The sequence below is a fragment of the Macaca thibetana genome, chromosome X (genome assembly GCF_024542745.1).
Source record: "Macaca thibetana thibetana isolate TM-01 chromosome X, ASM2454274v1, whole genome shotgun sequence".
Lineage (NCBI taxonomy): Eukaryota > Metazoa > Chordata > Mammalia > Primates > Cercopithecidae > Macaca > Macaca thibetana.
In genome coordinates, this window is record NC_065598.1 from 16,659,497 (window position 1) to 16,675,972 (window position 16,476).

General features: G+C 38.9%; 1 protein-coding gene across 12 annotated transcripts in view; it reads left to right on the forward strand.

Annotated features, from left to right (window-relative positions):
- Window positions 1-16,476, forward strand: part of REPS2 (RALBP1 associated Eps domain containing 2) — a 200,542-nt gene that overhangs the window by 125,000 nt on the left and 59,066 nt on the right. For 4 of the 12 annotated variants that reach the window (XM_050777637.1, XM_050777639.1, XM_050777636.1 and 1 more), the window contains exons 13-14: window positions 1,706-1,842; window positions 6,994-7,080. The exons of 4 other annotated variants lie outside the window; for them this stretch is intronic. In XM_050777637.1, coding sequence (XP_050633594.1) covers window positions 1,706-1,842; window positions 6,994-7,080 — 224 coding nt within the window. The remainder of the gene's footprint in view (window positions 1-1,705; window positions 1,843-6,993; window positions 7,081-16,476) is intronic. 4 more of the 12 variants (XM_050777643.1, XM_050777646.1, XM_050777641.1 and 1 more) reach the window with 1 other exon arrangement.

Here is a 16,476-nt window from a genome sequence, read left to right on the forward strand (position 1 = left end):
GGGAAAATCACCATTTTAACACCACTGCATTCATCATTTTGTTAACTCCCTACACATTTATGTTTTAATTGGTTGCAGCAGTCATGGTTATACAATCTCACTTATTTTATATTCAGTAACTTTCCATATGAAGATATAAACATACAGGTTATATATGAAAATAAAATGAAAACGAGGAATGTGCGCTATGGGATTGTGTGCTTAACTATGTGCATGCATACACATTATTTGCACACACATTATTTCTTTTTTGAGTGAAAGATGTCACAAAAGCTATATGTGGCATAGAAAGTTCTTTTCATTTCTAGCTAGGGTCTCTAATTGTCTTTTTTAAGTGAAGCGTTCCCATGTAAGAACCTTGTCCGTCCGTATCAGTTCCCTTTGATTCTTGTTGAAAGAGTCAGAGCATTCTTCCCTGCTAGTTTCTGCCTGCCGTTGCCTTGTCTCTCTTGCTAGTTATGTTACAGGGCCCACCCCAGAACACGTCACATGCCATTATGGTGGCTTTATTAAAGTTGCAATCTTTAAGACAGAACCCTCAACTACCAGAAAGAATCCTTGAGAAACTTATTCAGGAAAATTAAAACTCATGATGTCAAAAACAGCTCTGTCAAGAACTGAAGGGGTTTAATAGTAACTGATATATTCTAATTTCCTAAATGCCACTCTAATAGCTAAGTATGAAGAATGGTTTTCAGAGGTTAATTTGTCTCTAGGATGTACCTCTGACTCAAAGGTCGTTTTCTGCTTTGACATGAAGCTAGTTGAGAAGCTAAATACAATAGATGTATACATCTACATTTTAGGGCCTTTTCGCAATCATCATATTGGGAACCCATCCTTAAACCTATTTCTAAGCAGTGTATGGAGTTGAATTTTATTTGGAAAGTAAGTAGGTCTTCAATAAATATTCTAGTTGCTATCACCAAAGTATTTCCCCCCTGACTCATAGGCAGTATGAAAACGTTTTTAAAATGAGATATAGAAACAGAGATTGGAGTTTGAAACGAACTGTGTAACTTTCTGTCTGACCTTTTGCAAGTTATTTAGTTCCTTTTTAAAAAGATGATATTACTGGAGTTACAATCTCAGAAGTTGCCTAGTTAATTATGCCTTGCTGTAGATTGAGGAAGAAGGTTAAAAATGAGACTTTTGCTTTCTCAGGGAAAGACAAGCTAGACCCCTCAATCTGATTGATGTGTATTTTCCTTTCCTAGCTTCGTTTGTGGCATATTCCCCTGAACATTGGATTCTTACCCTCAGCTTATCTGTCCCAATTCCACTTGAACCTGTCATCACATTTGCAAGTGAACAGGAGAAAAGTTCTCTGATCAGTTTATACCATGAAGCCCTTCTGTTAGAACATGGAAATGCCTAAGCTGAAGGGCTCCGTTTTTTTATTAACAATTCCCATAGAAATGGATTTGAATTTACACAAAGTTTTTTTTTTTTTTTTTTTTGGGGGGGTCGATTTAGATCTAAGGTATAATAAGAACAAAGAGGTTAAAAAGATCCCAATTCATAGTTGGATTTGGACAATTATTGTACATAGTGGCATTTAATGGGTAATAGAATTTATGGCTGCTTTGGTAGCTGATCAGTTCTCTGTAGTCACTTTGACTTTGTGGTTATTTTCCATTTCACCCCAACTTCAGAGAGTAAAGCTTTGCTATTTCCCTTCTGACCTTCCCTTATTTTGCTACAGATCTTACTCTAGCACCTCCATAGAAGAGGCCATGAAAAGGGGCGAGGACCCTCCCACCCCGCCACCTCGGCCACAGAAAACCCATTCCAGAGCCTCCTCCTTGGATCTGAATAAAGTCTTCCAGCCCAGTGTGCCAGGTGAAGTGCCCCTTGCCCCCAAACCCTTCTGTTTCCTGTTGGAGCCAGCGGATGTGTGTCTGCCACAGAGGCCTCTGTGAGTCCGGAGAAAGAACAGACCTGGCAGTTTCGCATCCCGTGAAGGTCTTCACGTGGCTATGGTATTCTTGGGAGAGAAAACAGTTGTAGACACATATGTAGCACATGTGTCTGGAGCCTTGCCCACACTTGTTATGGATCAAGAATTAGGAAATTCTCTACCAAGAGGATAAAAATGCTTCACTTCCATGCAGCCTGCTGAGTGTGTGGCTGGGGTCTTACTCTCTGCATGGTTGGTAATTTGTGAACAAGATAGATCGCTGTCTGTCATTTCCTCAGATGCCTGTGTGGTCTTCTATGAAAGATCTTAGAGATTAAGGCCTAGCCAGAACCTTCTCCTGCATTTTACACTTGTGGGAAGATCCTGTGTCCTGTAGGATTTAATGCTGTGGGGACTCTGAATCTGACTGTTGGTTGGGTGGTTGGTGGAGGGTCCTAGGGCACGGGCTCCTTCAGGTGGGCTGCCCTGGGCTTCTGGGGATGGGATGTTCTTGAGCCAGCTGTTGTGTAGCTGGGCTGGAGGTGGGGGAGGCCCAGAGGGGCCCTATCTGCTCCCCTGGCTTCTTGTGAGGTAGGAGATATCCTCCTAAGGAACCTAAGGAATAGAAGATGAGAGGCATGCCTTTGCTTTAGTGAAGGTGATAGGGTACAGTGCTGTCCCAAGTATTATTTTGGGAGCAGCAAGGGCCTTTCCACTGACTCATGCAGGCAAGCTATAAATACAATGATTTCCTGGAACTTTTTCTCCATCTATGTGCATTTTAAATCAGGCCAGCCTCAGATGCTAGTGATTTGCAGATTATTATCTTTTCTACTAAAGCAAGAAAAGACTTTCCTTGGCTCACACATTAGCATGACCTCTGTGTCTGGGCAGAGCTCAGCATGTTTTATTTGTTCTAATAAAGTGTTCTCCTCACAGTAAAGTTATAGATTGTTTTTTAATATACTAGAACCTGGAACTCTCTATCAAATTTAATTCTGTGCCATGAGTTCATCAGACAAAAATTTGCCTTGAATTTCCTGTCATACTTTGATCTGAATTCTGGCATAAATTTCATAGTGACTGGTATTTAGGGTAGGAGTAACCACGGGTGATGATGCTATAAAAATTTCACATGGCTGGCAGATTATGACCTGGAAGATTTTCCTATGGATGCAAGAAGATTCAAACAATCTGGGAAGCTATTTCAATACCGTTACCTTGCAAGGAGGGAGGCTGGAAATGCTCACATGTCTCTCTCAGGTTATGTGACCCAGTAAGGAGATGCCAGCTGTACTGGAGAATTCACATGCTGTGGTTTTTATGACACTGTATCACATAGTGGAAGAGACAAAACTGGGTTTGGACCTCAGCTCAGCTGCTTATTCACTGATTTTCAGCAAGTGGCTTAATGTTTGTGCATCTCAGATTCCTAATCTGTACAGTAGAGCCAATACTCCATGGAGTTGTAAGGTTTTGGTGAGATAATAAACATAATCCAAATACAGGTTGAGTATTCCTTATCCAAAATGCTTGGGATCAGAAGTGTTTCAGGCTTTGGATGTTTTTGGATTTTGGAATATTTGTATTATGTGCTTACCAATTGAGCGTATAATTAAAAAATCTGAAATGCTTCAATGACCATTTCCTTTGAGTGTCATGTCGACCCTAAAAAGTTTAGGGTTTTACAGCATTTCGGATTTTGGATTTTGGGATTAAGGATACTCAACCTGTAGTACTGTGTTTGACCCACAGGCCTTAGTAAGCATGTAAGGCCCATATTCCCATGGCCTGCAAGTATCAAGAATTTAATGCCTGAAATGCAAGCCTCCACCAATGAGGATAACACCCCGACTTCCTTGACGGCTAGTGGACAATTCTGTGATTCCTCCTACCCAGTTTCTCAGAAGGCTCACAAAAGGACTGAACCCCAGTTGCCTGCCGTAGTACCCCATTCATTGATTTACTTTTTCTTGTTTTGCTTCCCTCCTGCCCTGTCTCACTTTCCCCTCACTCGACTAATATACCTGTTCTCAAGTTCATATGTCAGGGGCTTAATTAGGGAAAACCTGAATTAAGACAGCTTTCTTTGATATCTCTGTGTGATGTGACTTCAAAATGAAAAGTACTTTGGTTTGATAATGTCCTGGCGAGGTCCCTTGTGGTAGGGCCTGATAAATGTAATATTTAGACAAAGAATAGCTAGGTGGGTGATGTCTGTGTTCATAGCCTAATTCCATTGTCTTTTCAGTACAAATTTATACAGATGAAATTTTAATGAGCAGTTTAAATTTATCACATGAAGAGTAGAACATTTCTGCAGTATGAAAAGCAGCTGGTATAATTGCATCTACTTTATTTTCATGTTGGTTAATTCTCACAGGAAAGTATAAGGGTCTGTCTAAATTATATAGAATTTTAGTGTATTGCATATTGCTAGAAATTAATTATCGAAATGCTGACAAACTAGAAATGCATGAAGTAGAACTTAAATCCACCAGAAGAGTCTACTCACTGAGAATCATGGTGTACATGTAGGCATCCCTTTGCTGCACTTATCTTTATGTATCACTTTAGATAAATGGGATCACACTATGCTTGCTGTTCTGTATCCTGATCTTTCCAATTAACCATCTTTCTATTTCATATAGAGGATTGCACCATTCCCTGTAAGGTCTGCATGATATGGATATACCATGGTAGACTGTGCTTTGATGGAGAGATCTCTCTCCCTCCTTCTCTCTGCCTTTTCTCTTCCCCATACTTTCCTCTTAAGCTCACCCACCACCCCATGACCCCAGCCTCCGTTCCTTTCTCACCCTTGCAAACCTTTCTCTCCACCCTGACCCCCGTGTCCTCTTTATACCCCTCTGTTTCTCTTTTTGTCTTTCTCCCCCTTCACTCTTCCACAGTTATGAGCCTCCCCTCAGCCTCCCCTTGCCAAGCTCCCCCATACCACCACCTTGTTCTTATGATATAAACAAGGCAGAGGTTATTAATAATTTCATGTCCATATCTTTGTTTCATCATCTAATTATTTTCTTAGGTTAAATCCTGCTGGTTGGAGTTGCAGGGTCAAAGGCTGTAGATGTTTAAAGTGTAGCTATATGTTGCCAAAGGGTGAGGTGGAAAAGCTGTCAACTTGCTCCATCATTAACACTGTCTGAAAGTGTTTCCTCATAATCTCGCCAACACTACTTAATGTTCATCTTTTTAATCATTACCTATATAATAGGCAGTTTCATGTCTCTGATTCCTAGTGAGGCTGAGAATCTTTTTGTATTGTTATTGGCCATGAATATTTCTTCTCTTATGATTTGCCTGCTCAGAAGGCTCGGCCAGCTTCTGTTGCTACATCTCTCTTTGCCTAACCACGGGGACCACTTGTTTCTTCTTCATTTTGCCTAAGTTCTGGACCTCCCTCCTGTCAGGCACTTGGGAATGTGAGGGTGGTCATGGGGAAGCCTACCTCACCTGCTGCTCTGCTCTTCCTTGTCCCTCCAGCCCCTGCACCCCCATATCTCCTCCTTCTGCCAACTTTATCACTTAAGACAGACTGCCTGGGCCACCCTGTTTATGACAATAGAAGAATAAGGAAAGGTAAAGAAAAGAGGGGAAAATAATGTGAGATGAAGCAAGATGTGGACTTGAGTTGAAAGGGAAAGATAAAATTAAGCCCTTGTTTAATAAAATGAGACTTGCAGGATTGTGAAAACAGAGTGATTGAAGCTAAGGTGCTGAGACAGAGTGGCTTAAAGTGGAGTGATAGTGTGGAGAGGAAATAGGATGGAGAGAAGATGCAAAGAAAAATGAAAGAGGAAAATGAAGAGAAAGATGGGATGGTTGTTACGTAGGAGTGATGATGTTTATCCAAAGGAAAAAGCAGGAAATAGAATAAAAAATTGTAGGACCAATGGAAGGAGAGTCCACAGACTCTTGGTATAGGATTCAAATAGCATTTAAAGGAATAGCTTAGAAGTAGGTGGCATTAATGCCTTTACATTTATGAGAATAGGTAACATGATATGGGGAAAAAGAACAAAGGGCTGATTTAGAATGTAAGTCTATAAAAATGAACAAAGCCAACTTTGGAAATATAGAACAGTTGGCTTCAACTTTAGTATCTGTAAAGAGAGTGTGAATGTGTGATTTATAGTAGCCTAGATGATTCCAGGGCTCTAGGTACTGGCGTCAAACCCAAGGCATGTGTTTTCATAAGGAGAAGTGGATACACTATGATTGCTGTGTGTAACAGGGAGATAACCATTTGTAATAGCTGACCCAGTTCTTGGAGCCATTGCCTCACAGTCCCACACAACTGCTGTGTTTGAGAGATAGCAAAAATGTGCAGGAAAGTCTAAGTCAGTGACAATGCAAGTATGCAAAACGTAGAGGCAGCCAGACCTGGAATTTGCTTAGTGATGTTTGGATTTTATAGCTATGTTTCATATAGCTATGAAACATCTTTTATTACTGAGATTCCTGTAAGAAAAATCACACTAAGCTGGTACCTAATCTCCTTTTCCTCAATGAAACAGTTACTTTCATGAGGTGATTTTTTTTTTTCATAAAAAAGGGTTTCTTCTGTCCACGGAGACAGTAAGAACTACCCCTCTCTTCCACTCTTGATTCAGACCTGCCTCTTCTCAAAGCCATGCCTGAGGTTTGTAGCCTGAGGTTTCCATGGTGACAGTAAAAAGCCTTAGCTCTGCCTTGTTCCAGTCATTGAGAATCTGCCTGGCAGAAGGGGCAGATATGGTGTGGAGGAGACATAGCCTTCCTTTAAAGTTTCAGACTGGGCATTTTCATCATTTCCACTCAAATCTAGCTGGGGAGACGTAGGCCCATGGATAGACCTAGTTGCCAGGCAGCTGGGAAATGTAGTCCTTGGCAGGGCAGCCATTTCCCAGAAATACCCTTCTTACTGCAAAAAAGGAGAAGGGGATGTTGATGGTCAGTTTTTTTTTTTTAACCACACCCCATATGGCCAAATACATTGAGATCCACACATTAAAACCATTGTGATGGCTGAACAGAACACATCCGGGGCTAGTGTCTGTCCGTGGGTAGCTAATTTCCTGTCTCTGCTTTAGATATACTGATAATAACAACTCATTCCATGGTTAAGAAACTATGGTACATCATCCTATGGAATTGTATGAAGCTGTTAAAAAGAACAGGTACGTATACTACATGGAGAGCTACCTCAGATAAATTAAGTGACAAAAGCATGGTGCAGAATGTGTATGTTTATAAATGTATAGACAATTTCAGGATGATGCTAAAGAAACTGGCAATGATAGTTGCCTCTGGGGAAGGGGAACAGTATGACTGAGGACAGGACTGGGAAACAAGCTGACTTTCTGTTGAATGCCTATTTGTATCTTTTTAATTTTGGCTCATGTACAGATGTCACCTATTATAAGAAATTTGCTTTTCACTCTTTAGCTGCAATGATGGTATCTGAGAGTACCAGAGATGTCTTTCCTGCCTGAGTTTACCTATCTCAGACTTCCCTACGACTCTGTATTCAGGGTGTCTTTATGACCATCTGCTACCACCTCCTGGAATGCAGCTGAAATGACAGAAGTGTTCTGAGTCCTTTTTTTTTTTTTTGAGATGAAGTCTCTGTCACCCAGGCTGGAGTGCAGTGGCATGATCTCAGCTCACTGCAAGCTCTGCCTCCCGAGTTCATGCCATTCTCCTGCCTCGGCCTCCCGAGTAGCTGGGGACTACAGGCACCTGCCACCATGCCTGGCTAATTTTTTGTATTTTTAGTAGAGATGGGGTTTCACCGTGTTAGCCAGGGTGGTCTCGATCTCCTGACCTCATGATCCACCCACCTCGGCCTCCCAAAGTGCTGGGATTACAGGCATGAGCCACTGCACCTGGCTCTGAGCAGCCTTTTAAGCTCTCATGTGTTCTTCAGATTCCATTTCAGTGCCCTTCCAACACTGAGGAGTAGTTCTGGACGACCTCCCAAAGGTTACATTGTGAGATGTATAGTTGGGTAAAACGTCGTGGTAAGGGCTCTGTCTTAACTTGGAAGTGGCTGTGTTTATTGAGTGGCGAATTGAGAAGTCTTTCCTGGGTTTTCTATAAATGAATATTTGTTTCTGTAACTTAAGAAGTAGGTAAACTGCTTGGGTAAGTTTGAGTAAGAGATGTTTTTTTAAGTAAGAGATGTTCCTAATACCAAACTTACCTTTCAGGTTCTCTAAAAGATGAATTTGGCCACACAAGCAGCTCTGACCTTATAGATTTCCTTATTGTGTTTTTCCTGTGAGTGCTACTTGTTTCTTTTAAAATCTAGTAGGACTATGGGATTTCTGACCCATCCCAAACTTTTGGGTCCACAGTGCACAGCTAGCCAAGGGTTCAATTTGGCAGTCTGGGCAGTTTTTTTTTAAATGAAAGCTTTATTGAGATGTAACCCATATACTATAAAATTCACCTTTTTAAAGTGCACAATTCAGTGATATTTAGTATATTCATAGTGTTATATAACCATCAGCACTATGTAATTTCAGAATATTTTCATCGCCCCCAAAAGAAACCCCATACCTATGAGCAATCATTCCCATTCCTCCCTTTTCTTCCCCTATCCCTTGGCAACCACTAACTTACTTTCTGTTTCTATGGATTTGCCCATTCCGGAATTCTGTATTAATGGAATCATACAATATGTAGTCTTTTGTGACTGGCTTCTTTCACTTAGTATAATGTTCTCAAGGTTCATTCATGTTGTAGCATGAATCAATACTTCATTCCTTTTATGGCTGAATAATCTTTCATTGTATGGATAAACCACATTTTTTGATATTTGGGTTGTTTCCACTTTTTGACTATTGTGAATAATTCTACTATAGACATTCATGTCTAAGTTTTTGTGTAAACATATTTTTTCTTTCTCTTGAGTATATAGGTAGGGCTGGAATTTCTGGTTCATATGGTGACTCTATGTTGAACATTTTGAGGATCTACTGAAGTATTTTCCAAAGCAGCGGAAGCAATTTACTATTTCATTAGCAATTTATGAGGATTCCAATTGTGTTTCTTCACATCCTCAAAACACTTGTTATTGCCTTTTTAATTTTGGCCATCCTAGTGCGCATGAAGTGGTGTTGTGATTTTGATTTGCATTTTCTAATGGCTAATGATGTTATACATCTTTTCATGTACTTATTGGTCATATTTATGTTGTCTTTGGAGAATATTCAGAATCTTTGCTCATTTAAAAATTGAGTTGTCTTTTTATTGTTGATTTGTAAATGTTCTTTATATATTTTGCATAAAATTTCCTTTACAGATACTTGATTTACAAATATTTTCCTTCATTCTGTGGGTTGTCCTTTCATGTTTTTGATGGTGTCCTTTGAATCATAAAAGTTTTTAATTTTGATGAGGTCTAATTTATGTATTTTTCTTTTGTTGCTCGTGCTTTTGCTGTCATATCTAAAAAATGACTGCTTAACTCTAGGTCACAAACACTCCTCTTTTCTTCTCAAAGTCTTACAGTTTCGGATCTTACATTTAGGTCTTTGTTCTGTTTTGAGTTAATTTTTTTATATGGCATGAGATAGGAGTCCAAATTCATTTTTCTGCATGTGGACATACAGTTGTCCCAGTACCATTTGTTGAAAAGACTATTAATTCTCCATTTAATTTTCCTGGCACCTTTGTTGAAAATCAATTAACCATAAACATAAGGATTTATTTCTGGACTCTCATTTCTGTTCCGTTGGTCTATAGGTCTATCCTTATGCCAGTACCACAGTGTCTTGATAATTGTAGATTTATAGTAAGTTTTGAAATTGGGAAGTGTGAGTCCTCCTGCTTTATTCTTTTTCAAGATTGTTTTGGTTATTCTGAGTCCCTTGCATTTCCACATGAAATTTATGATCAGCTTGTCAATTTCTGCAAAAACAAAAAGTCAGCTGGGATTTTGGTAGGGCTTGCATTGAATTTGTCTATCAGTTTGGTTAGTATTGCTGTTTTAATAACATTAAGTTGTCCAATGCATGAATACAGTATGTTTTTGCATTTATTTAGGTCTTTAAGTGTCTTTCAACAATGTTTCAGTATATAAGTCTTGCACTTCTTTTGTTACATGTATTCCTAAAAGTTTTATTCTTTTTGATACAATTCTAAATTGTCTTTAAAATAATTTTCATCACATTATGCATGTTTTCTTCATGCCTTTTTTATATACATTATACATTATTTCTTGGAGATAACCATGTCAGTACTGATAATTTTATGTTTCTTTTATATATCATCTATATGCTGGCTACTCTATTAAAAACTGTTATGAAAAATTTCAAATTTATGTAAAAGTTGAGAACCTCCACCCCAGATTATTTTGAAGCAAATTCCAAATATCATATGATTTTATATATAAACTCTTTATATATCTTTCTAGGAGATAAGGTCTTAAAATACTTGAGCACAATACCTTTATCATACATAACAAAATTAACAATTCTTTAATATCATTTAATATTTGGCCAGTGTTCATATTTCCTGAATTGTCTCAAGTATGTCTTTTTATACTAGCTTGTTCCAATCAGAATTCAAACAAGGGCTACATGCACATTGCACTTGTTTTGGTATATCTTAAGTCTCTTAACTGATAGGTTCTTCTCTCAGTCTTTTTTTTTTCTCTTTGCTATTCATTTATTCATAAAAAATCATCTACCCTGTAGACTTTTTCCACATTCTGTATTTTGCTGATTGTTCTTCCATCCCCTGTATTTCCTAGAAAATGATAGGTAGGTCTAGGCTTGATTAGAGTTAGTTTAGATTTTTGACAAGAATACTACCTAGAGATGCTGTGTACTTCTTACTGCACCACATTAAGAGATCTCTAGTGTCTAATGCCTTTATTTTTGTGATGTTTGATTGATTAGTGCATTTACCTAGTATTAGCCTGATCCATGTGTTATGATAAAGATCCCAGCGACCTTTCAAATAATGGTTTTATCAGCTATTGATCATCATTGCCTACATCCAGTGGTGTGTCAGCAGATGCTTAACAACCGGCCACTTGCCAATTTTTATGGTGTAAACACTCCTGCCACGGCTAATTTCATTCCTACTGATGTGTTACTGAATGTGGAGGTTGGAACAGATGCACACAGTTGGCTCTCACAAGCTGGCATGAGTTTTTTCCAGCAAACCACTGCTTAGATCCATTATTTTATCGGTAGTTGCAAAATGGCGATACTCTATTTTATTTTTTCTACCTTTATTGATTGGGACTATGTTTTATTTAAGCATTTTCCTATTGTTGGACATTTAGTTTGTGACTATCATGAAGCTTGTGAGCTGAAGGAGATCATAAAACAATATAATTCTCAGTACATCAGTAAATTCTTTATATGCATCTGAATTTATAGAATTATATGAAAACTGAAATAGACCTCAGTAATGGTGACCAGAATAGTGTCTTATTCAACCAGTATTTAATGAGCATTTACTGGGTACTTGGCACTTTGGAGAATCTCAAGAGGAATATGGATATGCCCCCAAACTCTGCCAATCAGTGTCACAGTTGTGTGTGATTGTTAGAAGGGTTTTGAGTTTGAGTGGTTGCTAACTAGAGTCATCAGTGGATTTGTGGGCAGGGGGTGCACAGGGCTGGTGAGCTAAACTTTGAAGGATATGACTTTTCAGTCAAATCCTATTGATTCTTTTTGGACATCTGTCTTGATTTACTTCTTATTACTAGCTTCCTGGGAGTCTACTATAGTAGCCTCAAATCTGGCTTGCTTGCTTTGTTCTTTCCTTCATGAGGCAACAGGATTAATTTTCTGCGAGCACAGCTGTGATCACCTCCCTACTCAAAACTCTTCAGGACCTGCTATGTAAACACCAAATTTCTGGTGGAACTGAACTCGAAGCCATGTGATTATATTAGCTCAGTAAGGGACACAGTACCGTGGCCTGGAGTGCCTGGGGAGGAGTGTGTTACAGGAAGGAAGTAGAGACTGGAAGATTCAAGTTGGCTGGCTGGCCAAGAAAAATGGAGACTGGTGGAGAAGGAGTTTGTAGACAGTGTCTTTGGGAAATCTTAGGAGAACAGTCCCATTAGAGTGGTAGGGTTAAGCCAGATTGCAAAAGGTTGTGGCATAAGCAAGGAACTTTGGTGTGGAGAAGTTGTCATCACAAAGTCATTTTGAAATGTCAAAGGCTTAGCAGTTGGTCTGACAGTATGTCACATTTTAAAAAATAATGGTAGTGGCCAGGTGCAGTGGCTCATGCCTGTAATCTCAGTACCCTGGGAGGCCAAGGCGGGTGGATCACCTGAGGTCAGGAGTTCAAAACCAGCGTGGCCAACATGGAGAAACCCCGTCTCGACTAAAAATACACAAATTAGCCAGACGTGGTGATGCGTGCCTCTAATCCTAGCTACTTGGGAGGCTGAGGCTTGAGCCTGGGAGGTGGAAGTTTCAGTGAGCCGAGATCATGCCAATGCACTGCAGCCTGGGCAACGACAGAGTGAGACTCTGTCAATAGATAGATAGATAGATAGATAGATAGATAGATAGATAGATAGATAGATAGATAAGATAGATAGATGTAGGAAAGAGCCATTTCCAAGATGATAGACTCTTTTTGTAGATTGCCTTCTTCCTAACACACATTCATATTCTCTCTCTCTCCCCCACACCACATTATTCAACTCTAATGAAAGTGTGATGGAAACAGCTGCTAGTGAATGAGTACTAACTAATCCTGAAAAAAAGCTGTGTACTTCTTGAAATTTTAGTTTGATTTACCTGAAAACTTATACAGACACACAACTAGTGATTTCAACCAACCTAAGAGTTTTAATAGTAAAATGCTTAGGAGGATTGCATTTATGTAAATGTAATATGAGAGAAGAAACCAGAGACCCATCTTTGACCAAGATTGAATCTCATGCATTTTTGTCACTTAAGTCTGCCCATGTGTCCATCCAGGACCTAGTTAACCCTTATTGCGTATCCTATGGTGCAGGAAAAAGGAGTTATTAGTAAACATGGATAAATTTTAGAGTCATAAAGTGTCAATGCTAAAAGAGAACTTGAATGTCATCTTGGCCAACCCTCACATATTACCAATGAGGAGACTAAGAGCCAGGCAATATAATAGCTTTGTTTTTCATCAGAATCTTTTTTTCTTTTTTTTTTTTTTTTTTTTTTTTTTTTTTTTGAGACGGAGTCTCGCTCTGTCTCCTAGGCTGGAGTGTAGTGGCACGATCTCTACTCACGGCAAGCTCTGCCTTCCAGGTTCACACCATTCTCCTGCCTCAGCCTCCCGAGCTGGGACTACAGGCACCCACCACCACGCCCGGCTAATTTTTTTTGTATTTTTTTTTAATTTAATTTTTTATTATTATTATACTTTAAGTTCTAGGGTACATGTGCATAACGTGCAGGTTTGTTACATATGTATACTTGTGCCATGTTGCTGTGCTGCACCCATCAACTCGTCAGCACCCATCAACTCATCATTTACATCAGGTATAACTCCAATGCAATGCCTCCCCCTCCCCCCTCCCCATGATAGGCCCCGGTGTGTGATGTTCCCCTTCCCGAGTCCAAGTGATCTCATTGTTCAGTTCCCACCTATGAGTGAGAACATGCGGTGTTTGGTTTTCTGTTCTTGTGACAGTTTGCTAAGAATGATGGTTTCCAGCTGCATCCATGTCCCTACAAAGGACACAAACTCATCCTTTTTGATGGCTGCATAGTATTCCATGGTGTATATGCGCCACATTTTCTTAATCCAGTCTGTCACTGATGGACATTTGGGTTGATTCCAAGTCTTTGCTATTGTGAATAGTGCCGCAATAAACATACGTGTGCATGTATCTTTATAGCAGCATGATTTATAATCCTTTGGGTATATACCCAGTAATGGGATGGCTGGGTCATATGGTACATCTAGTTCTAGATCCTTGAGGAATCGCCATACTGTTTTCCATAATGGTTGAACTAGTTTACAATCCCACCAACAGTGTAAAAGTGTTCCTATTTCTCCACATCCTCTCCAGCACCTGTTGTTTCCTGACTTTTTAATGATCGCCATTCTAACTGGTGTGAGATGGTATCTCATTGTGGTTTTGATTTGCATTTCTCTGATGGCCAGTGATGATGAGCATTTTTTCATGTGTCTGTTGGCTGTATGATGGCAACCTACAGAATGGGAGAAAATTTTTGCAATCAACTCATCTGACAAAGGGCTAATATGCAGAACCTACAAAGAACTCAAACAAATTTACAAGAAAAAAACAAACAACCCCATCAAAAAGTGGGCAAAGGATATGAACAGACATTTCTCAAAAGAAGACATTTTTTTTTTGGTATTTTTAGTAGAGACGGGATTTCACTGTGTTAGCCAGGATGGTCTCAATCTCTTGACCTCCTGATCCACCTGCCTCAGCCTCCCAAAGTGCTGGGATTACAGGTGTGAGCCCCCGCATCCTGCCCAGAATCTTTCGAATATGGGAAATCTTTGTTCAAATCTTTGTTGCAGCAGATTTGGTATCAAAGAAAGCAATCTACATTAAATTAATTTGGGGGGCACACCCTACTACTTTTCTATGGGCAGAAACACTAAATATCTAAAGCTAAAGGATGTATTAAAGAATGAATATGGTAACCTTTGCAAGGCACTCTAATGTGTTTTTTTTTCCTGTGTTTCCTTTTATGTGATTTAAAATGTTAGTAGATTTCTCTGAGGTACTTCAGGGAGATAGGAAAGGAGGTTTTGCCTTCATAGATACTTGGAAATCCTAGGAATATATCTATTTGCTTTTTTACATTTCAAAAATGAAGTTATTATTAAAAACTCTAAATATAGCAAGAATATAAGACAAATAGTATACTGAACATCTGACTTCAACAGTTATCGACTGTGTCCCATCTTGTTTCATATCTATCTTCCTCCACATTATTAATTATACTTTTTTCTACCCTTAGCTCAACAAAAACTTTATTGAGGTATGTAGATCATAAAGTTTATCCATTTTCAGTGTAAAATTTAATGATTTCTAGTAAATTTATCAAATAGTGCAACTTTCACCATAACCCAGTTTTAGATCATTTTCAGCACCCCAGTAATACTCCACATACGTATTTACCATTAGTCCCCATGCCCAGCGCCAGGCAACCACTAACCCAATTTGTGTTTCTGCAGATTTTCCTTTTCTGAACACTTTATATAAACCCAATCTACAATATGGGGTCTTTTGTGTCTGACTTTGTTTACTTGGCATGATGTTTTTGAGGTTCATTCATGTTGTATCATGTATCAGTACTTAATTCCTTTTTATTGCTGAATAGTATTCCATTGTATAGCTATATCACATTTTGTTTATCCAGTCTTCAGTTTGACAGACATTTGAATTGTTTCTGCTTTTTGCCTGTTGTGAATAATGCTGCCATTAATATTTGAATACAAGTCTTTGTGTGAACATATGTTTTCATTTCTCTTAGCTAGATATGTAAGGGTGGAATTGCTGGGTATGTGGTAAATTTATGTTTAACTTTTTAAGAAATGGACAAAGTGTTTTCTAAAGTATCTGCACCATTTTACCTTCACATCAGAAATGTATGAGGGTTACTCTTTATATCCTCACCCATACTTATTATCTTTTTGATTATCCTACATCCTAGTGTGTGTGAAGTGACATCTCCTTGTGGTTTTGATTTGTATTCCCCTGATGATTAATGATGATGAGCATCTTTTCATGTGCTTATTAGTTATTCCTGTATTTTATTTGATGAGATGTTGTATTAGTCCGTTTTCACGCTGCTGATAAAGACATACCCAAAACTGGGCAATTTACAAAAGAAAGATTTAGTTGGACTTACAGTTCCACATGGCTGGGGAAGCCTCACAATCATGGCGGAAGGCTAAAGGCGCGTCTCACATGGTGGCAGACAGGAGAAGAGAGCTTGTACAGGGAAATTCCCATTTTTAAAATCATCAGATCTCGTGAGACCCATTCACTATCATGAGAACAGCATGGGAAAGACCTGCCCCCATGATTCAGTCGTCTCCCACCGGCTCCTTCCCACAACACATAGGAATTATGGGAGATACAAGATGAGATTTGGGTGGGGACACAGAGCCAAACCATATCAGATGTCTACTCAAATCATGCTCATTAAAAAATTGAGTGTTTGTCTTATTGTTGAGTTGTATATTCTGTAATTCTTTATATATTCTGGATACAAATCCTTTATCAGATAGATGATTTGCAAATATTTTCCCAGTCTGTGACTTGTCTTTTTGTTTTCTTAATGATATGTTTTGAAGTGCAGAAGTTTTGAGTTTTGACAAAGTGTAATGTTAAATTTTTTCCTTTTTGGATTGTGCTTTTGGTGTCATATCTAAGAAGTCTGCCTAACCTAAGGTCTTGAAGATTTTCTGTTGTTTTCTTCTAAAATTTTTATAGTTTTAGCTCTTACATTAAGATCTTGAATCGATTTTGATTTAAGTTTTGTATAAGGTGTGAGGTAAGGATCTAAGTTCATCTCTTCGTATATGAATATCCAGTTGTCCCAGCACTATTTGTCAAAAAA